Source organism: Neopsephotus bourkii, unplaced genomic scaffold (genome assembly GCF_033783945.1).
Source record: "Neopsephotus bourkii isolate Nb327-2 ecotype Australia unplaced genomic scaffold, CSIRO-AGI_Nbou_v1 NB_1707, whole genome shotgun sequence".
Taxonomy (NCBI): domain Eukaryota; kingdom Metazoa; phylum Chordata; class Aves; order Psittaciformes; family Psittacidae; genus Neopsephotus; species Neopsephotus bourkii.
Genome location: NW_026902181.1, coordinates 4,322,482 through 4,350,467, shown reverse-complemented (window position 1 = coordinate 4,350,467; position 27,986 = coordinate 4,322,482). Strand labels below are relative to the sequence as shown.

The 27,986-nt window shown below is 39.9% G+C and overlaps 1 protein-coding gene across 1 annotated transcript in view; it reads right to left on the bottom strand.

Moving 5' to 3' along the window:
• The window catches only part of AHNAK2 (AHNAK nucleoprotein 2), a 12,941-nt gene extending 8,615 nt beyond the window's left edge, over nucleotides 1–4,326 (bottom strand). Inside the window, 4 exon segments of the mRNA XM_061376508.1 lie at nucleotides 1,349–1,719; nucleotides 2,514–2,695; nucleotides 3,470–3,611; nucleotides 4,199–4,326. Of these exon segments, the coding sequence (XP_061232492.1) occupies nucleotides 1,349–1,719; nucleotides 2,514–2,695; nucleotides 3,470–3,605 (689 nt within the window). The 5' untranslated portion in view covers nucleotides 3,606–3,611; nucleotides 4,199–4,326.
• Nucleotides 4,327–27,986: the final 23,660 nt, after the last annotated feature.

The window sequence follows — 27,986 nt, the reverse complement described above, 5'->3', positions numbered from 1 at the left end:
GATGCTTGCCGGCGTATTTTCAGTTGATTCTACTGATTTCTGTGGTGTTATACTGAATTCATCCCTGTTTATTTCAAGATCAGATTTTTTAGTCATTATATCTTCTTCTTTCTTTTCAATGTGATTCTCTGTATAGGAAATTGTTACAGCTTGTTTTTCCAGACTTGCCTGCTGTACTTCTGGTCTTTGTCTTACATCCTCATGTTTTGTTTTTCCTTTTAAATTCGTTATTTCATTTTCTGTACTTGGAACCGTCATTTCTTCTGATACTGGTTGTTTTGCTCCTGCATTTACAGATAGTAATTTTCCTTCACTGTCTCTTACATTGCCTTCTGTTTGCTCTGTTTCATCTTTTGCAGTTACCCATGTCAATGTAGGCATTTTAAATTTTGGCAGTCTGAATTTACTTTCTTTTCCGTCCATATCTTTTTCTCCTGTTTTCACGCTGAAGTCCATTTTCGAAGTTTTATCACTTGTTGGCATTCTGCCTTCTATCTGTGCCTTTGGCACAGTATCTGCTGGTTCTGTTGTGCTTTCTTCTTTTGGTATTTTCATGTCAGTTTTAGGTGTTTTTTTCATTTTTAATGATGGCATTTGTATTTTCCAAGAAGAAAGTTCTGATTCTGCATCAGGCATATTAGTTTTCATACCCAAATTCCTCCTGTCCTCTGAACTCATATCAGCTGTTCTTTCTGGTACTGAATGTGGAAAATCACTTCCCAGCTTGGTCTTTTTAGTCTCTGCTTCTTTTATTTTGGTCACTGAAATTCCAAATTTTGGTTGCTGAATTGTCAGTATTTGTGTGTCTTCTGCTTGTTTTTCACTTGTTTCCAGTGTGTCAGTTGTGTGTAATTCTGCTCTAGCAGCTATTTCTACACCTTTTACCTGTATAGATTCTTGTGGTCTGTGTCCCATCATGTCTATGTTAATTCCACTTTCTTCTTCTGTTTTATCTGTTGTTCCTTTCTGTTTCTTTTTTCGGGATTTTGAGGAGGCTGGCAGTACTTGTTTAGTTGGCCTTTCTTTCAGATCAGGTGTTTCTAAACTGGGCTTTGATATCTGTGTTGTTATAGCTGATACTTCAGGTACAGTAAATTTTGATGTTGAATCCTTGTCCTTTTTAATGCTTATTTCAACTTCAGGGCACTTTTTTGCATGAGATGGAATGCCATTTTGCATATCGTCTAAGACTTTTGTTAAAGTTTCATGTACCTCTCCTGTTTCAGTTTTGTAAGCAGGCAATGTGGTATATTCAACAGTTACAATTTCAGGATTTTCCAGGCTGATATCTTCTTTATGTATTTTCTCTCTTTCATTTAACAGTGTGGTTTTTATTTCTTTTTTTGGCCTGTCCTGAGGTTCTGGTTTGGATCTGTGCATTTTGAATCCAATGCTTGGGAACTTCAGTTTCTTTTGGCTTCCTTTTTTTTCTCTGATGTGGACTTCTTGTTGAAATTGAGACTCTGTGTCTGTGCTTGTAGGGGAAATATCCTGTATAGCAGACTCATATGCATCTGATGTACTATGAGATCTTCTGTGCCCCAGTATCTTTTTATTTTTGATTGACTGGAATTTTGGCCATGACAACCTATCTTTTTTAGGTCTCTTGCTTCTTCCTACCCTTTGGCTTACAATTAATGTTTCCCTGTCTTCTTCTGAAATGTCTTTTCCTGAAACATGCAGTGTTTCTTCAGGAATGCTGTCACTGAGTTCTTTTTGCTGAAAGAACAATTAGTAATCAGAAGATTAAAACTAAACTAAACATAGATTCGACATGAAATAAAATATATATACAATACATAGATGTACTTTTTATTCACAGTATCTGCTTGTTACATAAAAAAAATGTGAAATATATATATAAAATACATGAAAATGTTGTATATAATTCAGGCAGAAATTACATTTTAAAAATGGGTTATATGCCTGTAATATATGGATTTCTGAAGGTAACGTTCTTTGCAAAACATTGCAGTAAATAGAGGTTTCTACATGTATCTTTATGTATGCCTGTACAAATATATATATATAACATTTATATGTATATGAAGAGAAAAATAATTCTGAGTGTGATGGAGACCTACGAGCAGATCATGTCTATACAGATATCAGTGGCTAAACACACTTTTAAGAAAAAAATTCATTTATGAGCTTTTGAGAAAAATATTTACTGTTATTTTACATTTTGAACAATACTGAATATAAATATCTGAGCCTGTTCTATCAGTGAACATTTAAGAACAACAAAAAATGGTTCCTCACTAGAGAATGTTTTTCTACCCTAGCACAAGACTGTGACTTTATCCAAAACCTATAGTTTTCCTAGAATATTAAAAAAGCTGCAAATATTATGTGGGATTTTGTTCTTCTCATGAACATACATGCTAGTGAGTTTAAGTACATACCTAAGTATTATTATTAAGCATTATATCTAAGTATAAGTGTGTATTTTCTGGTCTATTTCTACATTACTAAAGTGTTATCCAATTTTTTTAAACTAATCGATTATCTACCTGGCTTCTTCTTTCCTTTTTGTACTGGGCTGTAGAGTGAGTGTGTTCTAACTCTTCTTTCCCATCAATTTTTCTTTTGAGGCTGAATTGGACTCTGTATGGCTCGGAATATTGGAGAATCTTGAGTGCATCTTCATACTTGATATTATCGAAAAATATTGTAGCACTTAGAAGCTGATCACCTGCAAGTGGAATCAAACATCATTTTATGCAGTTTTTCAAATTCTGTTGAATTAATGCACACACAAAAAAAATCACATCCTATTTATTTAGAATATGAAATTATGTTCACATAAGGGAATCACAGAACCATTAAAGCTAGAGAGGACCTCTGGAGATCATCTAGTCCAGCTGCCCTGCGCAAGGAACAGTTAGCTACAGCCAGTTGCTTAGGTCTGTGTGCAGTCAGGTTTTGAATATTTTCCTAGGATGGTAACTTACAACCTTCCTAGAAATCTTGTTCCAGTGACTGAACACCCTGATAGTTTTTTATTACATTTTTTCAGTATATAGAGTTTAGAGTTTTGTTTTTGTTTAAATCATTATTTATTGTAGTCTTGTGGCATATTATTTTGTGAAAGAATCAAAGGTAGGTTCTTCATGAATGTGATTTGGGTTGTTGGGGTTTGGGTTTTTTTATTTTAGTTGTATATATATTAATTTCTATGTATCTTTTTCACTCTTTCAGTAAAAATTTGGTGTGTTTTTTTCATGGTATTAAAAAATCTTATTATTAAGAAACTGATCTTTGAAATTATTAATATGGAAAGGTTAAGCTCACACATAACATTAGTTGGTTTAGGATCTACTATTTCTATTACCCAAAGAGATGGCAGATCAGGTTGGTATCTATACGCACACACAGCTACATACCTGATTATTTTAAAATATATTAAAAAAAAACAAACAAAAACCAAACACAAAAAAAAAAAAAAAAAAAGAAAATCAGACTGTACCTTCTCTCAGGCTAAATATTTTTGAAGCAGGAGACTCTTTCAGTACTCTTTTAATAAATATTCCTTCATTTCCTCCACCTATCACACTAAAACCACTAGCACCAGCTTCCACTTCTGTTTTCAGGGTCACTTCCATTGTCTCCTAGACACAGAAAAAGATGTGAATTTATAATTTTTATTCATTTGTATCAGTGTTCTATGTTACTATAAAAAATGAATTTCCTAAGTATGTTTTTAGTACCTCAGTCAAGATTATCTAAAATATAGAATTTACTTGTTCATTGTGGGTTTGATTCTCTTCTACATTAGAACTAAACATATGTTAGGGTTATGCTAGATCAGGGCTATAGGGAAAATAAATTACAATTTTAAAATGTGATACATATAGAATCTTTTAGGGCTGAAAGACTGTATTTTCTGTGAAGATGTTAAACCTGAATTAGAGTCAATGGGGCAGAAAAGTCAAACTAAGAGCTAATTCTGTACTATACTCAAACTAGAGAAGCCCAAAGAATGCTAAAAAGGATTATGAAAACATCATAATAGGACAAGTGTTCATGTCTGTGCCACAACTAGGCAATTTGTGAAGTTCCTGGTCAAAACAAGTCTAAAGTGATTCTCTCCCCATTTGTCTTTCCCTCTGTCCACCCATCCAGATCTGTGTGTTGTAACAGGCCTTAATATTTTGCAAGCCACATGCCTAAAACCACAGAGTGCTTTTATACTAACCTCTGGATGACTCTGTTTTGATTTATCTGCAGAATACTTCTTTTCTTTTTTTTGAAGCTGAAAAACAATTAGCAATTATTTAGCATTCAGAAGTCATGCTGTTGTAAAGTAGAACAAAAGTCCAAAAATCAGTTAAAATTCCTGGTTTACACTAAAAACTCAGGCTGACTTTACTGGCAACAAAGCGAAACTGGCATCTACAAGTGCAACGTACAACATGAATTATTTAACTATATTATTCCCAGTAGTAAATCAGATGCTACGACCTCCATGCATCGTACCAAAATTTGCATGAATGAATGCCAGACACCAATTATATTCCTACATTTGGGAGCTTTTCTGTATGTTACTCATGTAGCATATTTCTCATGCTTTGATCTTTGTGAGCATAATTTTTTTTCATTTATTTGTCTTGCCTTTAAATATTCTTCTTCTATGGGATATTCATAAACTGGAGAGGATCCTTGTGGCCTTGGACGGATGTCTTCTACTGCCACTTCATTAACCTGTGCAAAAGAAGTGAGTGGAGGGAAGAAACATAAACTATTAAACAGTGACCAGTTTTTTTAGGAGAGGTTTCTATTTAGGCATAGTCTCCTTCTTTGTACAAATCTCTCATTAATAATGATGAATGTAGAATAACCAGTAACTCTTTTCTTAGGTTAAGAACGAATACATTTCTCATTTAAGGATGTTACCCAAGAACACAGAGAGACTCCTGGGAAACAAAAAACAATGGTGTGCTGATTTTGGTTTTCATTCTGTATTGTATGCATCTGTGGGATGAACAGACTGAAAATACTGACAGATCAACTAGTAAAAATTTTAAAAGGCAATAAAAATTCTCTCCTCTGCTTTATTTGTACACCTAACTTTTGCATCCTGTGGATTCAAACTCTATTGCCCTCTAAAACCATGCAAATGTCGGAAGAGTCCCGTCAGGAATTTCTGCTGACAAGCATTTGGTATATTTCTTTCTGGAGTCAAACGACAGGGAACCCAAACCAGCTAAAGCTTTAAAGAAAAGTTACTGTAGTCAACAGTAATGTAATTGCATATAATAGTTTGTCAAGTCTTGGTATTAAATGTATGCTGGTGAATCATGGCAAAGTACAGATCACTTTACATTGGAGCATCATTCTGGTTTTTGAGCTGGCAGAAGTATTCCAAGCAAAAGAAAAGCATTTTTGATGGGGAGAGAAATCACCAGCAAGACCCAGCTATAAACAAAATATTTATGATCCCGTTTTAACAAAGTAACTGCCAAATCCCACCACCCCCCCCACCCCCCAAACCACCCAACTGTATAAAACTCACAGAATCATCATCCTCTGCATCCGCATCACCATCTCCTAGAGGGTCAGCTGGTCTCAGCTGTCGTCCAGAACCTGAAAGCAGCATACTGGTTATTGATGTCTGCAGGAGCCACACAGAGCACAGAGGCGTCAGCCTGCAAGCTGAAGCTCTCTGGAGCAGCACATCCAGGGGATGTGCATGGGCTAGCTGTAGAAAGGCACACTTTCATTTAGATTCACAGAATCATAGAATGGGTTGGGTTGGAAGGGACCTTAAAGGCCATCTAGTTCTAACCCCTGCCACCTCTCACTAGACCAAGGTGCTTAAAGCCCTGTCCAACCTTGCCTTGAACACTTCCATGGATGGAGAATTCACAGCTTTCCTGGGCAACTTGTTCCAAGGTCTCAGATCTCATCAGGTTGATCTTTCCAAAGACACCAGAAATGGTCATATTCAGACATGTAAAGACTTTTGTGAAGGAGAAAATCCCCAGAAAATGTAGAACCAGAAGCTGGACAGATTTTTCGTTGGTTTTTTTGTTTGTTTTTTTTTCTTTTCTTTTTGTTACCAAGTGGGGGTTGAGGTGTGTATGGGGCAGAATTGGCAGGGTTTTGACAGGGTGTGGCTGTGGGGTGGTCTCTGGGGGAGGAGGTCACAGACCACACTGTGAACATGTTTAAGAAAGAGTGGTAAATGCTGAGAAGAAGCAGTAGAAGAAGAAGAGAAAGACAGGGAAGACCACAGCAGAGCAGGAGGAGAAAGAAGAGATGGCAGAGCAGGAAAAATGCTGAAGCAAAATATGATCCTGAGTAGGTGCTAGAGGAAGAAAAGCTGCCCAAGCAAAGGCAGAGAGGAGAAGGCTCGACTCTTGTGGTTCAGCAGATGCTAGAGGAACCTAACCGGGGGCAACTGAACTCGAAGCAAGGAGTGGAAAAAAAAAAGCAGCAATCATCTGCTGACCCTGATCTCCTTCACCAGCCCTCATGTCCCCAGAGAAACTGAGTGTAGTCCACAGTGAGATTCCTGGAAACCAGAAAGAGCAGAGATGTACATGGAGGTGAGCTGAGGTGTTTTTCCTTACACAGTTTTATTTTTGTCTGTTTTTTTTTTTTTTTTTTAGTTTCAGGGTCAGTAATTAGAAATTCATTAATTGCCGTTAAATTAAATTTATTTAAATTTCCCATCTTGAAACTCTTCATTGATTCTGACAGATGTCTTATGAGCTGGAGAGTAAACATCATGAAGATGTTATAGTCCATAAAGATTTTGCTTTCTTGGTTTTTAAAAGTATTAAGGGCAGAGAGAAATGAGGTTAAGGTGATGCGCTGTTGAGAGCATGATTCTCTTGAAATGTATTAAATTGGGCACAGAATAACGAAAGCAGCATGAATGCATCATCATTTTCACAGATTCAGGCTTAGCCAGTAGGGGACACTGTGGCAGAACTACACATTCCCTGATGCATAGGCTATTCTAATACAAGAGTAACTCCTTGTCCTGATAGCTGCGTCTCTTTACTGTCTCCATGCTTCAATTTTTTCAAGCCATCAGGCTGCCTAGCTCTCTCACACCCAGTTCTGCAACTGTCATTAATACATACAGTTTTGGCTGTCCTAAACAGATCATGTGGATTAAAAATATGATCAAACACTAGAGAAGACAGCCACAAGCAGAACTGCGCAACTCAGTCATTGTCTGCTTTAAATGAGGAATCCTTAGGCTGGAACACAACATTTCTGGATATGGTTATTATATGCTGTGTGTGCAGACAAGCTGGCACAACTTATGCATCTATGCAATCACTCTAATTTACACAAGTTGCCAAGCTCTTGTTAGAATGGCTGTGATTTTGCTAGTCTTTCTTCACACTTTTCCAATCTACGTTTATTTTTTTCCTTGACTTTTTTGAAGATAAGTTACTTAGTACAGGCAGGGTTTTCAATAAGTTATACCACATCATCAGTGATGGACCACTTTGTTAAAATGAACGGACATAGTATGCTTCCAGTCGGGATATCCCACATCAGTCTGTGGGACAACTTTCCAAACTTGACAGAATAGAAGGCATCTTCATTAGCTATACGTACATCATTTAATCAGTTCTCCTGATCGTATTTTAGCTCGAGAGAACTAGGATCATCTGAGAAAACATCAGGACTGCCAGATCATGCCTCTTCTAGCCTTCACAGAACTAGTCCTGATGCCTACAATAGATTATTCTAGAAAATGATCTTAATGCAGACCCCAATTCAGATTAGAGACCTGCATGAACCATATTGGCTTGTTCTGTTGTAGGGTTTTTGGTTTGGGTTTTTTGGTTGTTGGGGGGGGGGGGGGGATGTTCCAAAATCTTCAGCATTTAAAATATTTAGTATCTCAACAAAATTGGAAAATGACCATGACCTTGTTAAAAAATTTACATATGGATTTCTGAACCTGAATTTAGGCATTTTTGCTTGAAAATTCTAGAATCCACTTGTGAATCTGCTCACCACATGTGTTTTAGTAAGCATCATATGAGGAGAAAAGCTGCAGAACTGAGGCTTGGTTGTTTAATTTGCTTATTGCTAGTAAAGATTCAGGTGCCAGCAGAAAATTCTATAGCTGTTACTAATATTCCAAGAAATAGTAAAGACTTAGTCTTGTGGCATTACCGTATTTTTCACTTGGGAGAGTCCCACCCACAAGCCCTGCGATCCAGGAGAATGACTTAACAGAATTGTTACAGCATTTGCTCTTCTGTGCTTAGCACTTCAAAGATAACTACAGCAAAGATCCCTGGTGGCTGCCAATAATTTTGCTACTGGAAGAGACTGGAAGAGAAAAAGGAAAGAATTATCTGGGAGAATTATTGGGCTGGTTCACTGCTGTTTCTCTTGTTTTACTGTGGTGTAACTTCAGTGATATTTTAGTTGTCTGGAACTTCAGTAAGGCAAATATGAGGTGCTCCGTTCTCAGGACTTGGATGGTCCTGTGTAGCTTGTGCCATTGCTTTTTTACCATCCAGTGGGCCATACTCTTCGAGTCTATCCTACAGGTTCTAACAGAAGTGAAACTTAAAAGCAGATGTTTTAAACAAAAGAATGATTAGGTAACCAACCTAATTTCGAAATCTTCCTGTTGCTAAGACCCATAAAATCCAAGAGAATTAGATTACTTCCTGCAGCGATACCTGAACCATTGGGATGACATTTTAAAGCAACAAACAACACTACCAACTCTTGGTCAGTGTGAATGTAGAGAAATAGACCTGGTCATCTCATCTGGGTCTGGACGAGGACAGAAATTTCTTAATTTTCATCAGCTGTTGATCAAGCAAAGCCACGGGTGTATGAGGCATTATGGTGGCTTCACATGCCTGGCCAAACATTGGCAGGCAATTGCTCCATCTGTCCTTGATAGAGGGTCTGCAGATTCAGGTTTGCCAAAATGTCACCAGAAAAACCCCCTGCTGTTAAGAGGAGTATCTGCAATCTTAAAAGGTCTCTCTCACCATCATCATGATGGGTAGGAAGGGACAGAGTGCTGTGAAAGCCTTTAGTGAACTGTTACCTCTGGTAAATTATTATAGTAGAACTCTTTTTTACAAAATCAAGAAACAGTTTACTATCCCCAGGTCTAATAGAGATGTGACTGAGACTGCATGGAGGGACATCAGCTGTACAAATGACCTCTGTTCCCAGAGCTCCCCACCAAGGCTTTCCCATCCACCCTGATTTCCCCAAACTCTGTCTACTTTGCCCCTCTACCACAGTCGACTCATGTCATAAGAGACCTCTTGTGCCCCTGATTCCTACTGTAGACTAGGATTTGCTTCAGATTTTTTCCCAGTTCAGAATTCTTTAAGAACAAATCTATAAAAGAGGGGAATTACAGCACATCAATGAGCTCCATTTTCAGCAAAGCCTTCTTTCCATGTATAACAGACTGTGCCAATCTGATTTATATGCATGTCATTCTTATGCCCCAAATAGCAGCAATGCCAAAATTTTATAGGTTTTAAACTTTATTATAAACTCTGAACAATCAATGCTTTGTTAAAAATCTTTTCATAAACAAGATGGAATTTACATCTATAGCCACTGAACTGACTTCAGAACAAGGGAATTTTTTGAAAGCACACAGTAAGAGTTATATAGGCTGGAACATTTTCCTATCATGTGACTGAGAAGAGTATTTGTTTTTTTAAATGCAAGTAAAAAAACCCAATACTTTATCTTTAATCTAGCAACCCTGCTGGACTGTTGTGGGTAAAAACCACAAAAATATAAAAAAAAAAAAAAGTTTTTTTTTGTATTCCTATTTTGTGGGTAACAGTCTCCAAAACTACATTTGAGATATTATAATCAATTTTGAATTTGACAGCATCATTGAATTCAAGTTAAGTGGGTTTTAATATACTGTATAAACTGAAGTCAAACCTAGTTTTCATTAGGAGATTTGCATAGAAAATTACCATAATCTTCATACATTAAAATCAAATAAAACAGCAAATGAGAACACTGGAGATGTTGTTAAAAAAAATAATAAAAAGGAGCAATAATGTCCTTTGCTGATCGTCCTGGATCCCTTGCTTACAGATTTCTCTGCAGTTCTTAGATGCGGGCTTTCTGCTTTTTAAGATTGTATGCTAAAGTTATGTTTACATATGAATGCCTTGAATTTAAGTAATCTGCTCTGATGTTTAAGTATATAATTTTTCCTTAACTTCTTACTCATTACCTTTCTTGCTAAAAGTGACTTTGTTTTGTTCTAGTTTATTTAATTTTGTTCTTCTTTTTTTTTTTTTTTGTCAAAAATAACTAAAATGCTCTTGTTCTGTGATTTCCCTAGGATTTTAATGTACCTCAGTTAAAACTGACAGGAGTAGCATGGTTGCAATGCACATATGCCTTACAACGATGCAGGTAAAATATTGCTTATTCTTGAGCACTTATCTTCACCAGGAGAAGAGATTCACTGTGTACTGACTGGTGTGAACTTCTTCAGTTCAACAAATCTTTTCTCTTACCAGACAGAAACATGACCTGTGGTAAACATCTATTTACAGGTGAAAACTTGTATGTTTTGCTCACTTGTTAATTACTATTTGTTAACACATGAAGGTCACAACCTGTGCCTTTTCTTTACTAGGATTTTGGTGTTGATAGTTACCCTTTCTTAGCTATGATAAGAAATGAACAGCCCTGTTTGTGCAGTACTGTGGAAATTAACAGCTTTGTGTCCATAGCCAGTTAGAAGACCTGTGCCTTGACATGTGGGCAAGGCTGGGACATCTTTAGATCAGTTTTTACCTGACAGTTCAAAGCACACTCTGGGCACATAACCTGATTTGTGTTAATAATAAGTAGAAAGAGGAGTGAACAGCTGCAAGGCAACCAACACCAATAATAACTTAATATAATTGTCATTGTTGGCACTGTGTCTGACCCAGCAAAGAATTTATACATGTAGGTCAGCAGATTTCACAGTCATCCCTTGTATGCCAATGTCTTGTAAATAAGGCTGAGCATCACTGCTGTCAGGGACAGATTTAGCTGGCTGCTGTATCAGACCTCTCTTCCTGCAGCCATCAGTCCCGGTACCTGTACATGTTCCTGTCCCTGTGCCCCCAGGCACCCCACCATGGGTCTGTTAGTTCCCATGCACTCTCCAGAATCGCTCCTATTTTCAAAATTAAATCCCTTCTCAAAATGGGTAGTGAGCCTGATTTTTTCCCCACAGCTTCTTCTCCCTCTCTTGCAGGTATCGCAATTACTGGGATTCCTTTTCTTCCCTCAGAGTTCTCACAGCCACCTGAGCAGTGCTGCTGTGAAGCCCCACAGCCCCTTCTGATTCTCTTCTTATATTTGAAATAGGGAATATTTAGAATAGTTAGAATACTTAAAATCGTGGGTCCCAGTTCAGGAAAGCACTTGATAACAGGAACACTATGCACATGCTTGGCATTCATCTTGGCCTCTCAAGAGCACTTTTTCAGATAAATAAGTTCACCTGACTACTTTACTAAGAGAAGTTTTTCACTTCTGGGTTATAAGCAAAAAGGCAGCAATTCAAATACCGTATTTTTGCTTTGGCAAGCGCAGTGCTTCAGATTTCCTGCCTGCTGCTTTTCTTTTTTTCCTATCCCAATCCACTGTCTCTATTACTTTGATAAGTTACAGAATTAATGCACCTTGTAATGGGTTCTTTGGATTTTCCAGGATATCCCAAAAGACCAGAGACTGATGAATAAATGTAGCTCAACCAGCTAATTAAAATGTCACTTCATGTAGGCAGTGTTATCAAGCATATAAACTATTCCTTTTTTGGTTGGTTGGTTGGTTGGTTGGTTGGTTGGTTTCTTTAAAGCTCCCATGACTGAAAAATGGTCTAAATCTGATTATTTTTTTTTTTTAAAAGCCCTCACAGTCAGTGTCACAATGACAGAAAAAGGACCACCTTTTCCATCTCAGCTACCATTTTCTGGATAAGAATATGAACTTCGGCACTTGAAAGAATTATTTTCACCACTTTCCAAAATTAACTGTGCTAAAGATCTCTGAACACACAAGCAGATCTTTGTGTTCTGCTAACTGCACCAGTTGCCTTGACAAGCTGGGATTTGCACATCCCTGCACTAAAAATGTTGTGCAAATGATACATACAAGCACTGAGTAATGCCTACAAGTTACTCAGCAGTGGCCCGAAATGTTTCACTATTTGTTTGTTTCCCCCAGGGCTTTTGTATTCAGCTCAAGTTACAAATAGAAGTGGTGACCCAGGGCTACATTAAAGAGGACTAAAAGCCTAGTGATGCTGTAATGCTTCAAGGTCTATTGTTAAAACGAAAGAAAGCATGGTAAGTTTGTTGCCCAGAACTGCTGTCTGGAAGCTACATGGCAAAGAACATCTGCTCTAACACCACACTTTGGGTTCTGATATGAATTTCCTTGACTGCAAACACGAAGCATAAAGAACATGAACAAGAAAAACTGGGAACACAGGAGTGTTGCAGAGTTGCTCTGTGTGAGGGGGTTGGCTGTGGCAGTTCAGGGCAATTATTCCCAACACCCAAATCCTCCTGAGCAGTTTGGTGGAGGAGTCATGTCCTTTCAAGAAAACAATGCTTGAGGAAAACGATCCTGCAAGCATCAGCTGTCAAAGATAAGAATCTGAAAGTGTCTGCAAATAAAATCTGTGCACGCAATGTGCTCCTTGAGGAAGCTGCCACGAGGTTTAAAGCACCTCACAGGCTGTTGCACTTTCTGTGTAGGCTTGACCATAAGCTCCAGCAGTCCCATGGCATTCCCAGTAAGCAGCTCCAAATATGCTGGGGATCAAGAGGTTCATCTTCTACAGAGATTTCCCAGCACATGCCAAGGACCTGGATCGATTCCATCGTCCTGCAAGATACCACAGACTGAGTTACAACAACTGCTGGGCAGGGCTCTGAGGCACGGCAGGATCGCAGAGGGAATGCAGCGGCTGTGACTCTATCTGGGCAGGATTCGTGGCAATGGGGAGATGCGGCAGCAATGTCACAGAGCAGGCTGCCTCTCCCAGCCTTCCATCGCAGGAATGCAGTTATTTCATTTGAACCACTGCCAGAGAGACAGCGGGGGGCACTCAGTAGCTCCAGCTAGACGGACCAGCTTGTCAGCTCCAAATGAACAATTGCCACAGTGGAAAAGCAGCTGTTCTGACTCAGAAGAAGTGATAAAGTGAGGAATAGCACCTCTCTTTCAGTGTTTCCCCTCTGCCCTGTGCTGGGAGTAGGACCCACCCCACCAAGCCCTGAAATTCTGGTCTCCCTAACTTTCCCTGGGAGGAAGACAAAGAACTAGTTTGGAATGAAAAGACTGTGCTGCTATTATCTGCAGGATGCAATCAGAACCAGCCAGGCCTGTGTTTAAGGTATACTCCTGCTTTTCTTTTGCCTTCGGTTTGGTAATGCCCCTGGCTGCACTCTGTCACTGGGCTGCATACTTGTGCTGTGATGAATGCAGCTCAGGCTTCGGAGCCAAAAGCAGGGGCCTGTAGCACAACAGAGCTAAAGGAGCAACTACTCCCAAATAACCAACGTGTGAATAGTTTCCTTCCATTCAAGGCATGGATAAGATGTTTTGATTCAACGCCTTGGTATGTTAAGCTGCCCTTGTCCACATTTAGAGTACTTCATTAAAAGCCTCCATCTCATCTCAAAATCTTCTGAAAACAGAAAAATGTACATAAGTTACAATCATTGGTCTCCTTGTCCGTCTGGAGGCCTGTTTGTGAAGTTAGCTCCTACTTTTATCAAAGGGAACTGTACTCTGTTATGCAAAGTGCATCCAACTAGAAAAACATAGGGAATTAAGGTTCCTTACAAACCATTCTGAGCTCTGCAGGATTTTATAGAGCATTTTCTACAGGTTGACTAATACCAGGGAAGATGGGGAAGAGCACTGGCAACTAAGAACAGATATAAACACTACCATAAAAAGAGAAACTAACAGCCCCCAGATGAAAAGGAGAGTGAATGGCTTTCCCATGAGTGTGTGTTTATTGATAAGCTCTGCCCACAGATTTTGAAAGCATGCCTGCTCACACTTTACAATAGGAACAAAACCCTTAGTGAGACTGATCAAAGGAGCTCTTTATTCTTACAGTGGTCCATCTTTCCTCTGATGGTAAAGATAAACTTAATAGAACCCATAGAACATTTCAGAGAATGAGAATAAATCACTCTGGTGGAGCTCTACAGAGACTTTCTCAGCCTTAGTCATATTTAAACATGAAAGGCACATGAGACCTTCCCCCTCCTCCCCTCCCTGTCAATTTGAAATTTCCCAGATCCTGGGTTAATGAGTTTCATCCAGCTATAACCTCTTTTTTTTTTTTGACTATATAAGAAATGTAATTTGGCCCCAGATCCACATAACTCTTTTGGTACAAGAATAGAATATTTACTAAAGTTTTTTATTAGTCTGATATTTCACTCATTGCTACAAAATAATAGTTCTGTGGGAGTAAGACAGTGTTTGAAAAGAAGCTCTCAACCAAAGTTTGTGGTGAGATTATTAGAATGATGTTCAAAAGAGACAGCAAAAGGAGGCAGCACTGGTTGATACCTGAATTTGTCTCTCCTGTGCCATCCCTCCTCTGGCCAGCTAAAATACAGCTGCAAGTGGCAGGGTGAAAAAGGCAGCTGGAGAAATGCTCATGGCACCAAGACAACCAGACTTTCAGTGCTGTTTCCTCTACCTGATGGTTCTGTATCATAAGTACAATTTCTGCACTATCTCTGTAGTTTTACTCTAACGATTGCCTGGAGGGTGGGTGTAATGTCCTGCTCTGTGTCTGGGTGTTTGTCATAGGCAGGAATTTTTCTCTTTCTCAGGTTCTATGTGACAGAATGGGTTTACAGTGTGTGTTTTACACCAGAACACCATGAAATTCATAAAGGAAGTATATTTATTGTGATGAAGGTGTGACAATAGCACCCTCTCTGATAACTCTCAATTACAACCTTTCCAGGGCCTCTATTCTCACAAAGTCAGTAAAATAAAGGAATAAATTTTTAGCAATTGTTGTTGTGTATGTCCTATCTCCTGGACTGAACCAAAATTTCTTACCACGCTTTTGGACAGGGCAAAACCAAGTTATAGATTCGTAGTCAAATAAAGCAATAAAGACTGGTCTAATCCACTGTGATCCTCAACAGTTTTACCTTTTGGGACTCTCCAACAGTTTTCTCTCTTTGGATATACTGTTTCTACTTGTGATCAAGTCCCTACCAGTGCTGGAAATAGTTGCACAAATAGCCAGCTAAAATCTGTCCATGAGGATGGTCTGAATTTTAAGAAGGGTATAAGGGGCATGTTGTAAGTGAAGTGCTCTTCTCTTGCTTACCAGCTTCAGAAGCCCTAGTAGAAACTACTCTGCAGTTATTTGGTTATCCAATATTAGTTAGGCATGTTGCAGCTTTTCTCCCTCTAAAAGAAACCACTTATATAACAAACCAGACCTGGAAAGTGAATGCAAAGCTTGCTTCATCCCAGAGTAAGGGGCATTCGATTCCTACTGTCCTCCCTGTGAGAAAGCTGTGAACTCAGCTCTTACCAGGACTTTCCTAGAAGTGGAGGTATGTGGGTGCTTATTGCGGCTAAGTCCCATAAAGCTCACACAAATCAACTTTCCCACATTCCTTCTCTTTGCTGATTCACCTACCCCAAGAATACAGGCTTGTCTCAGAGCAGGTTGCCTGTTCTACTGCCAAAGCACAGCCCGGTTGAGATGTAGAAATCAATCAAATGAATACATTTATTAAAGATTATTGTTCTGCCTGTGCAGGCTTGATTGGCAGCTCTGGAGATTTAATTTCTCTGGCTGCAGAGTCAATATTGCCTGAGAAGCAGTGGCCATAAGCTTGATACGTCTCTTAAGGTAGTCAGAGAGGTAGCAAGGGAAGCTGATTACTCCTTTTCCTCTCCCTGACACGTTAAAGAAGGATTCTTGGTGATTTTGGCAGAGGGTCCCCTAGAATAGGTCTTAATATAACAATAAGAATAGAGGGTTTACTAACATTATGCAAAAGCCCAAAGCAACTGACTACTCCAAATTAGAAACACTTTTCAGCCCAAACTGGTCTTCAAAACCACTGCTTTAAAAAGTCCTTATCAGAATCGATGCGCAGTAAATTTTTTTGTATTTATATATCAATATAAACATATGCATATATATATATATAGCAAGAGAGTTCATATTAAAGATCCTTATAATCTAGGAAGACTTTTATTTGTCTTTACTCCATTCATAAAGTCCAGGGCAAAATTAAGTGCCCAGATGCAGCAGTATTAATGTAGTGATGTTACTCTGGCTGTCTCTCTGGTATGCTAGGCATAGCCCCTCTCAAAACAGGAATGCAGCAAAACCCTTGTAGTTTTTCCACAACCTTTTATGGGGGTTTTATATAAATATCTGCCCTTGGAAACAGGTTTTCAGTTTGCGAGAAAATTCCCTGGGCAACTTGTTTGGATGTAAGTCACCATAGAAGTAAGTATCTTTTAGGCTTTTAAATTCTTTAATGTATATGTAATACAAGAGATATGGGATAAAGGTGACAGAAAATTATTATGGGAAAATATTTTACATCAAAGATAAAATTAGCAGTTCCCTCACTTTTCTTAAGGTAAAGATCATTTCTATCAATAAACAGTGATGGTAGCAAAATAGTACTTGGCACAGCTAACTTTGTCTTGTTTTTATGTGGTGTACAAGAGTTGCTTTAAAATTAGAGAGGAATTCTGGATGCAGACTGTGAATTTACAGAATCATAAAAGCTCATTTACAGATAAATTAATCCATTGGGTCAGATTAATTAGCATAGCTCTACACACATCGATATAATTAAAATCTGAATTACCCAAATCTGGACTGTAGACTTGGGTTTCAGTCCAAAAATGCCAGATTTTAAAAGAATTCAACAGGTGACCTACCAAATTACTTTCAAAAATCTTGTCTCCTTATTTCAGTTCATTGGTTTTCACCTCTTTTTTGAATGTCTTTCCCTAGCAGAGGCATACCTTACCCCAGCATTTTCTAAACTTGTTGTTTGATAACTTTCTTCTTTTACAAATTGAATCTGTGAACTTAACCTTTATTATTTGAAATGACAAACAATTAGATGTATGAGACTGAAAAGCACTGCGATTTTAAGTGCATATTAAGTTCAAGAAGAAAAAAAGATGTCAAAGTTGTTCCATTATATTTTTGAAAAAAATTTAAAAAAAACCCAACTTTGTGTATGTTTTTTTAATGATTCAGTGCTCATTTTCCCTCTCCTTTCCCTCTCTTCTAGCCAGCAGTGAGGCACCCAAAAATAACAAACCAGCATGCTTGCCTAATAGATTAGAGAAAAACACAGTTTAGTTAAGGAAATAGATTTCAGTTTCATGTTTCACAGAGGCTAGAATAAATGAGAGTGAGAAGCGATTTTTTTTAAGACTTATTACTGTAGGTTTTGATTTCTTTTTAATTAAAGACTTAAACAGTGAGAAAGTAACTACACCGCAACTCATCCATGTGGTAACTGCTGAATGAATTCAGATGGGTGGAGTTTGAAAGCACCAAGAGGACTATACTTCTTGGATACGCTTATCAACTCCAGGGGTGATTCAGATTCCCAAACATTCAGAGCCTCTCTGTAATAATAAAATCATGATCTCTTTTGGAAATGAGTACCTGTTTCTTAATCATAATGTTCTATTCACACATAGGTTAAATATTTTTTAACTCTGTTAAAACCAGGATGCTTTCTTTTTGAAGGCACATGGCAATGTTTTTCTTGATGACCAGCTGTGCTACATTCAGAATAATGTATAAGGAAGAGTAAACTACATTTCGCCCTTTAGCCAGATCAGGGGGTCTACTTAAATCAACAGCCTTGTACTACTACAGAGCTAGCATAAGGAAAAGGAAAAACCCAGAGCTTCAGTTACAGTTTTTGAGATCTACTGCAAGTCTGTGGATCTGATTCTTCTCTCAGGAGGATTCTTCAGAGTCATTTAAATCTGTGCAACAGGAGGACAATCCAGTGGCTTGTCCCTGCTTTGCAGAATGGCAATGACCACCTAAACTTGTGGACTCTCTATGGAGAGTTTGACTGCAAGAGGATAGAATAAGAAGCACCTGGAGATGCCCCTGAGTACGTCTGTAGGTTTTTCTGCACCTGCAAAAAGTATTTTAAAACCAATAGTGTTTTACTGCTTATGTTCTCTTGCACCCTGCCTCATCCAACAGCCCCAGTGAGAACTCTCTGCTTTCTGTTTATGTGCTGTGGTGGATCATTAACAGCAGAGATACTAGTACTCTCTCCTAAGGAAGGTGTGGTTGCATTCCTTGCTCCACCACCATACACAGCTTACAGTCAATAAAGCCAGAAAAGGAGAAATTATCCTCTCTACTATTTACAAGGTGAAATAATTTCACTTTACCATCAACAAATGAAAAGATCCACCACCATCTTACTGCAACATTTTAAAATACTGCACACCCAAAATCCTCCATGAACTGAAATGTCAATAACATTTTATCAATGACTGAAATATTTGCTTTATATAGTGCTGTTGGGATCAGTTTTGACAGCATTTAGTAACTAGACCAAAAGCAGAATGTGGTTGGCTTCTTTTTCCACTGCAAATACTTGAACACTATTTAATAACACATTGAATACTCTTATGGGGAAATTCTGCCCCTATTTGACCAAAAGGTAGTAAAGTAAAGGAAACAGAAAAGTGCAGCACTGATCACTGAAGAAGACAAACAGCCAGAGCTCTACTTTTTTCAGAGAAATCAGGTGTTTCACATTTTTCAATGCAGTGCTATGATGCAGCTGGGCACAGATAGGAAAAGGGCACAAACAGCCCAGAGTAAGTCCTAATTCAGGAGCTGCTAACTGAAAACCAGATCCTTTTACACTTCTGTAGTAGGTAAATCTACCATGGTAAGATTATCCCAAAAATTTTTGAAAGGACCAGCACATAGAACCCAGAACAACATTAAGCCAAGCACAGTGAACAGGGCCAGGACTAAAAAGAGTGATCTCCTGGGGCATTTTCTTCTGCTTATGGGTTCAGTTAGGGAAGGGGCTCTTTGTATTTGGGACACAGCTTGGCCAGTGCTTGGTGCTTGATCTTGTTTTTGATCCCTGGACTTGAAGGACCATTCTCAAGAGAGCCTCTGCAACACGTGCAAACTACGTCTTGCCACAGGATCATCCTCTGCAACTGGAACCACCGGCCCAAGTAGAAACTTCTGGACTGGTAGGTACAAGAAGATTCTGAGTGTTTTGTTACTCTAATCGCTTGGATACGTGGATATTACTTGTAGGTTACTCTGCACACCTCTGCAGCAACGGAGGCCACGAACACTTCACAGCTGCATGTCTGAATAAAGCAGTCTGAAAATGTATCTGAAAAATTTCTAGGCAAGTTTAAGCTCTCCTTGCTGAGCAGTGGCAGCTCAGGAATACTGGAAAACACATTTTTCGTGCATGGGGTTTTTAGTAAATGCAGCTGTCACAAAGGAGGAGGGTTTGTATTCCTAAAAAGGTGCAGCAAAGACAAGATAAATGATTGGAATAAAGCATTAACAGGAATGTCCCTACTCTGCCTAGGCAATAAACACCACTTCTGTAGAACCTTCAGGGCAACCTTTAAACTACCTGGCTCAGGCACTAGTAGCTGTCTAGCTGCAGGATTTCAGTGAATGTTGTACAAAAGCAACCAACTCCCCAGGGAAGCCAGTACTTGCTGCACAAGCATCTCCTCCTCATCCCCAGATCAGCTGGAGAGACACTGGCTCTGCACAAAGTGCACCTTCCCAGTGCTGCATAGGCACAACTGGAAACAATCTTTAACCAAGCCTTGCTTTCCCTGCCATGCTGCAGTTTATGTTTTCCAAGTGTGTTGGAAGTGAACTTAAACCATCTATCCCAATCTGATAATGCTTATCTCTGAGCATTTTGCTGCAGTAAAATTATGGAGGTGAAAACAGCGAAGGCACTCAGTGTTTATTTCCTTGACAATTTTCGTCTTATTCAACAGATACAGATTCAGATTTCATCCTCTGACCTAAATGTGTATTCTGAAGGAGTTCAGCTGGATTTATATCAATGCAACAGCAGAATTTGGCTTACAATCTTCAGATGACAACATCAGTTAGCAGACTTGCTCAGTTCTCTGTAATATATTCTTTGGGTTTTCTATGATGTGCCTGTTTAACAAGCTTAATAGTCTAGGTATGATGCAGTTGTGTGGCAACAGTGTACCACATAAATTAAGCTAACTCTGGGTAATGTCACAAAAAAAAATGTGTTTATAGCTTCATGTCAGTTTCTGACTAACACTTTTGTTTGCTGCTATAGCAAACCACACATGAATCTGATAGCCAAAACCATGTTTATGACTAACTTTAGCTCTCTGGGGATTGAAAATATGGAGTTAAAAAAAACCCAACAAAACCAAAACCCACAACACACAATGTGAGGAGAACATGGTAGTAAACACCTTTTTTGGCACAAATGACTATGAACATTAAAAGAGAAGAACATCATCAGTAGAAAACATTAGGAAATGGGAACTGTGGGAATAACCAGCTTTAACCCATGACGATTCAAATACAACTTTTACTTCACATTACAAAGTTGTCTGTGTAGGACTAGTGCATACTAGAGTATGTTGCAGGAAGTCCTGGCTGCGTCTTGAAGGATGGGTATAAGCCTCTGAGCAGCTTTGGATCACACGTTAAACGAGCCAGACACTTTACTCAAGATAATTTTTACACCCTGCCTTCACACCTAGGACACTGGTGTTCACTTAATTAATTTCTATTACAATTTATACTTTGGTCATTTCAAGAGCTTCTCCCAAGACTGATACCTCATTATGCTGTACAAACACACAATGAGTAACAGTGCCGGTCCTGAAGACCTTTCTGTGAAACTAATGGAGAGAGCCAAGGGGAGAGGAGGAGGGACAGAGAGCAAGAGGCAGATACAGAGGAGATGTGACTCAAATCAGATGTTGAACTCAAGTGTCTTGCACTTCAGTTCAGTTGACTGATTCAGGTTACCAAATATATTGTTGTGAGAAGAATACATTATGTATCCTGCACGGGAGGGAAAATCAATGCAGGTAAAGCGATTCCTAAACTTAGATAACTTACAACAAAGCTACAGTATGTCAGGCAAAATTTATGCTAGTGTTGCCCTGTTACTCTTAATAATCTCTTTCCTTTTTGGTTTAAAAAAATAAAGGGGAGTATTGCTGTATAGTGTATAGACACAGATCATCTATCAATGTTTTCTATTGATTTTAATTACTCTGGCTTTAGACTGGATATTGCATCTTCATTCACAGGTTTTGTACTGTGCATAAAGGCATATGATCACCACAATCTGTGGCAAGTTCTTACATCATCTGTCCCAACACTTAGCAGAGAGTCTTGAAATTGTACACAGCTTTGTGGAGAGGTACCTCTGCCAAAGCTCTAGTGTTCCATGTATTTCCAAGGGGGTGTTCATGAAAGACACCTTGACTCATCAGTAGGTTAAACAGTGCCATAAATGGAAGCTTATACAATCTGTAGGACTCAGACGATAGTCACTGGTCATTTAATGCCAGGATCAAATCTTCATGTATTGAGATATCATTCTGTGCCTACTCAAGCAAGGCATCTATTAGCCTCAAGGAAACTAATATATGGCATGCTACATCGCATTTATCTTGCAATTTAGACTCTGATACAGGTTGAGATCAGCTTTGATTCAGTATTGTAAAATCCAGCAGAGCGCAGAGCACTGCACATTGTGTATCCTTGTGAGAGTAAATACTTACGGGAAAAAATGCAGGCATATTGTAGATTAGCCATGAATTCAATTAATGTATACAGCAAGTAGCATTAAGACATCAGTGTTGTGTAATGCGAAAAACACAAGCAAGTAAGATATAGGCAGAAGTTTTCCAGATATAGCCTATATATCACTCGGACTACAGAGCGATTAATGGTGACATGCGGAAGGCCATGTATGACTCACTCTTTGCTTTCACATGCTTTTTCAGTTCTTCACATTTGGCAGAAAATACATCTTACAAAAAAAAAGAAGATGCCAGGCTTCTTTCCTCCACATCCACACTGAGAACCTGAAACCAGCTCTGGAAGCACCATACAGAAACCATTTCAAAATAGCTACCCCAATCCCTGTGACCTCCCCCTAAAGCAACTGCTCTTCTCTGGGAGTGTAGGCAATTAAATAAGAGACCCTAAGTATAGATGAATGAGGCTGCCAACCCAGCTCCTGCTCTGAATGACTTTTGGACTTGTAGCAGCAGAAGGCACTGGTTAACAGTACTTATGGATATGTATATATGCAGGCACAGTGCTACTTAATGAGCATCTTTCTCTTTGCACTCTCAAAGGGCACCCTTCCACTCTCTGGGGTATTGATCACCCAGACAGTGTTGCCCAGCACATATGGCAGCTTGGCAACTGCAGCGTTTGGTCACGTTCATCAAGAAAGTCCCTGTACCTGCCCAGAGCACCACGTGAAAGCAGGCAAGCTCTCCCTGCCTCGCAGGAAGTAAGGTAGCATAGTAAAAAAAATTACATGCTCGAAGTCACAAAGCAGCTGGCAGCAGAGCCAGCAATAAATACAACCCAGATGTTCTGGATTCCACCTCCTCTCTGCACCATGCTGCCTCTCTTAGCTCGATGCTGGAAGGAAATGTTTTACATTTACTCATCCCTCCTTTTCCTTTGTCAATATAAATTAAAGCAGGCATCTGACTGCCTGAGCCTTGAATACTCCAATGGTTTCCAAGGCTTGCAGTTAACTCAGCCAACATTTTTATTGAATCCAGTCCTAATGGACAAAAGTGTTTGCTTTGCCAACCAGCCTATCAGTGCAAAACTCACCTAAGCACATACTACTTCTATGTAAATATGCATTGTGTATATACATATATTTCATGACTTTGCAAATAACCTTTTTTTACAAAAGGTACTATTTTTGCAACTGTGATGGTTTGGCTGGGGTAGAGTTAATTTTCTTTATAATAACTACTATCGGGCTATGTTTTTGATTTGTGCTGAAAACAGTGTTGCTAATACAGAGATGATTTAGTTATTGCTGAGAAGTGCTTACACAGAGTCAAGGGCTTTTCTGCTTCTCACCCCACCAGCAAATAGGCTGGGAGTCCACAAGGAGTTGGAAGGGTACACAGCCAGGACAGGTGACCCCAAGTGACCAAAGGGATATTCCATACCATATGGTGTCGTACTCAGCATATAAAGGTGGAGGAAGAAGAAGAAAAGGGGGACATTTGAAAACATTTGGCATTTGTCTTCCCGAGTAACTATTATGCATGACAGAGCCCTGCTGTTCTGGTGGAACACCTGCGTGCCGATGTGAAGTGGTGAATGAATTCTTTGTTTTGCTTTGCTTGTGTGCGCAGCTTTTGCTTTACCTGTTAAATTGTCTTACCTCAATCCATGAGTTTTCTCACTTTTCTGATTCTCTCCTCCATCCCACCTGGTCGGCAGTGAATGAGTGACTGTGTGGGCTTAACTGCTGTCTGGGATTAAACCACAACAGCAACTCAGCTGAGCAGTGAACAGATTAATCTACTACTATTTAAAAAATTAAAATACTGCATTGTGATTTTTTTTTTCAGTATAAACTTTAAACAAGCCTCTGTACTTTTTTACTTTGTTGAAAGTTAGGAAGGGCTGTCAGGATGGTTCTTGCATTGAACTCACTCAAGTCTGCTTAAAGACGGATGGCTAATTAGCATTAATTTTCCATTAATTTGTTTTGTGGACAGTATGTCGTAATATTTAAAATCTGCTTAGTAAGCTATCTATGGTGTCTGTGTGGGGGCCATGTCCATGTATTTTCCAAAAGCAATGTAGATCTCAATCCATGGAAATACCTCATGCCCTGTCAGTAGAACATCCTTAATGCTGTCAGCCCAAAGTGAGTCCATGTCTCTGAGCAGCCGAACACACTCTTGCCACATTTTTTACCCTCAAGGTGAATGTCAGTCAGTTTTTCCTGTCTGTCATGATAAAAATCCACCTGGGAGTTACAGGTCTTGTGCTGCTGTTGCTACAATTCCACAGCCAATGAGCTGCTCTGGCTTGACGGGAGCTGGACTGAAGTTAAGAAGTACAGTATTGCACATCGTATTCCTCTCTCTCCAAACACCTGACGGGCATGACAGTGGGAACAGAAACGTCAGCAGCTGCAGGCCGGCTATAACACTTAAATCCTCTGTGTAGAACTCCCTCATTGTTCTTGACTAGAAAACAAATGTACACAAGATTTTGCATTCAGGTCTCCAAGTTTCTGCCCATCTGCAGGACAGCAGCAGGAGATCCCATGCACAGCAAGATCACAGTGCCCATGCTCAGTTGAACTATGTGCTTCCACCATGAGCACTTTGCAGGAACCCACATGCTGGATAAGTGCATCCACAGATTTGGTCCAGACAACAGGGATTTATTATGACTGAGTATTTCTAAGATCTTCTAGACAATGAAACAAACCGAAACACAGCCCCCAAAAGCCTCCCTTCTTTCTCTGTAAAGTGTTTCCACTACTTCCTCATTACTGCCTCTGTTTTGCTTCACTTGCTTGACACAAAGCTTCTTAGTCCTTGAAGGCATATCCGGGTAGGTGGCTACGTATCACTAAACACAGTGGGAACCTTAACCTGCCATCAGACTGCAGCAGCAATAAATGACAAGAATAGGTCTTGACAAACATGGCTGGGTTGTACCATTTTTGTGCAACAATAGTAAGTTTGTAAAATTTGAGTCTGCCTTCATGCCAGAGACACTGCCTCCTGCAAAGTCTCTGCAAAGAAGGAAACTCTCACCCCTTCTCAAAGCTATTGCAGCCAGGTCAAGGATACTGCTCCTTGCTGCAATTTGTCAGTGCCAACTTGGCAAGTCCCAGCTCCCTTCCTCTGAGCACCTGAGGCTCTGACTGGCATTGCACGTAGTTCCAAGTGTGTCCAAGAGCCAAAACCTTATCGCAGTCCATCTCTGTCTCCTTGCGAGAACAGAGTGGAGGAGCTAGCGTGGTCTGTTTCTGCTCATGTGACAGTCAGCTCCTGTTTTGGATTAGAGGATGATGGTTTTCCCTCCCTTTCAATCCCTTTCTGGGCATTAAAAGAGAAGGATTTGTGGGAAGGAGAAAATGCTTTTTATGCCTTCTTTGCTCTTTCTTTGCTCTGGTGCAAATGAAAGCCCCAGCTCCTGAGCTATATCTATGTGTGCTGCCCAGGGACCTGACTTCTGTCAGCCCAGGCTGTGAAATAACAATGTGATAGTGGAGAGGTGTTCATGCACTTCACCACAGAGGACTGCTGGCAGAAGACCAGGTTTCAATGCATGTCACAACTTGGGAGAGCACTGCGAAAGCACTGCTTCCCTATCACACAGCAGGGTGGAGATCTGCTGACTTGATTCCAATCCCCAGTCTTCAAAGCAAGGCAGAGGCTGAACAAGAACCAGCAATGAGCTCCAGACACAAAGGGGTGCAAATGAATTAACAGGACACAGCTGAGAATGGCAGTGGCAGCAGTCAGTAGAAACACCCCAAACACCCTGGCCACTGCAAGGGCTGCTGTGCATGTTGCTGCTTATGTGCCAATACAGCTCCATGACACCTGAGTCTGATGCAACACATACAACATGTTTCCCCTGGGCTGGAAAGGCTGTGGCTGTCCACGGGGACAAGGAGGGGGTTTTGCTGTGTGAAGTTGTCTCCCTCATACTGGTGTTCACTGCTCTGTGGCTGGATGTATCTGTGTGTATTGGCGCTTCTGGCTGCTTTCTCAGTGCCTTTCAGAAATAATCCAAAATCAAAGGTTTTCTTTCCCTGCCACTTGGTTCTATCCCTGCTCCGGGGTTGACTTGGACTCCATCACTGCATCACAGGGGTCTGCAGGCACCTTTAGGCAGTCTTGCTGTGGCATTGGAGTGTGCTATGGACTTCCCTGCTCTCAGACTTTTGCCAGGGTATCTTCTCTTGAGAACTGCTTCTGCTGGGCAGACTGAACCCAGAGATACAAGCCTGCAAAGGACTTCAGAATGGGCCTGCCAGAAACTTTATTCACAGGTACAATGTGAATTTGAACTTTCCTTCAGAAAAAAAACCCCTCCAGAAATGGAAAGTAGGAAATCCCATTATTTCCTGCCCAAGATTCTCATACCCAAGCCTTGCTATCAGCTACGGTCCACATCCAACAAGCTAATCCAACTCAGCTACTTCAGCCCCTCTGTTTCAGAGCACCCTTCAGTGATAAGTGCCCTGGATACCCCACCAGTATCGCGCTGCTGGGCTGAGCACCATTTGCCTGCATGCAAATACCTCACCTGCTTAACATCAACCCATCTGTTCTGCAACCTGCCGACCACAGCCTGCCAAGCTGCTGCACTGTGCAGTTGTCTCCTGGGCAACCCATGGTCCTATACTGAAAATGGGGGGTTGCATCACTCTTTAAATCAAGAGAGAGAGGCATTTCTGCATGTGTACAGCAATGTGCTCTGGAGCCCCTGAGGTGACTGGGACGTCATCTTGCACTGACAGTATGTGTGCAGTGAATGCTGCTGTGGAAAGTTGTCCTGGGCTCCTTGGAGAGTCCTGATGGCTGCTCTGATCTCCTCACCATGAGACTCAGGGATGATTTGTTGTTACATGCACCAAGCACCCTGATTTCTTTCTCGGAAACAAGCCAGTATATTTAGGAAAGATTACATTCGTTCTTGAGCTTATCTGTGAGTTCTGTGGGCTTTAAGGTTTATTTAGAATAAATAAGGTTTACCTATCTGGTTGGTGAAGCATGAAAAGCATACTTTATAACTATGCAATTAATGCCCTAATCTCTGTGATGAGCTTTCCTGGCATAAGCCAGCAGTTATCCAAAAGCTTCTTTTCAATCTCTGAGGGAGGATAATTTTAAAAAAAATTAAAAAGAAAAATATGATTTCCCCTGCTATCTCTATCCAAACCATTTCATTCACAGATTCCTCTCAGACTGACTGAAGCAGTTGTTAAATCCACTGTGGACATATAATCCAAATATAGATGTAAGATCACCGTGCCATTACTAAATGTATTCCTTTCATAACGGTTCTGCTGGAGTCCTGCCTCCACACAGCTCTGTGTGTCACTGAAATGTCCCCTTATAAATACCTGCATATGAAATAACTTTCAGAAGCCTGTTTTACACCACTTACAGTCAATAATTTTCTAGTCCAACACATACCCCAAAAGAACAGAGTGATAGCAAAGCCTAGGAACATACTACCCTTCATGACCACTCTAGCACTGTACATCCACAGGAAGCTTAATTAATAAGTTAGCATCACAACCGCACATCATTGCCTTTGTAGACATCCATCTCCATGAGTACGAATGCTGCATGTAGTCATTCTTTCCTGTTAGGGTAGTGAGGCACTGGAATAGGTTGCCCAGGGAGGTTGTGAATGCTCCATCCCTGGCAGTGTTCAAGGCCAGGTTGGACGAGGCCTTGGGTGATATGGTTTAGAGTGAGGTGTCCCTGCCCATGGCAGGGGGTTGGAACTTGATGATCTTAAGGTCCTTTCCAACCCTAACTATTCTATGATTCTATGATTCTCATGCCCAGCGCTTCCAAAATGGCCTCGGACAGTCTGGTTACTTCAATTAGGTGCTGAGCTGTCCAAGCTATTCATTGCACAAATAATTTTTGTCTCATAATCAAGCCCATTATGTGAAAAAGTCAACCTTAAGGAGTGCAAGGACACAGTTCATATAAAAATCAATGCAACCTTTCACTAAAGCATAAATCAGACCAATTCTGACATATATGAAAATATTTAGGGAATGCTTAATGACATTTTTGTGTTCTTGTAAATTATTTGCTTTCGTGCTTTCATCTGATTTCAGAAACATGAATAGAGAAAGCTGTGCTCAAACCAG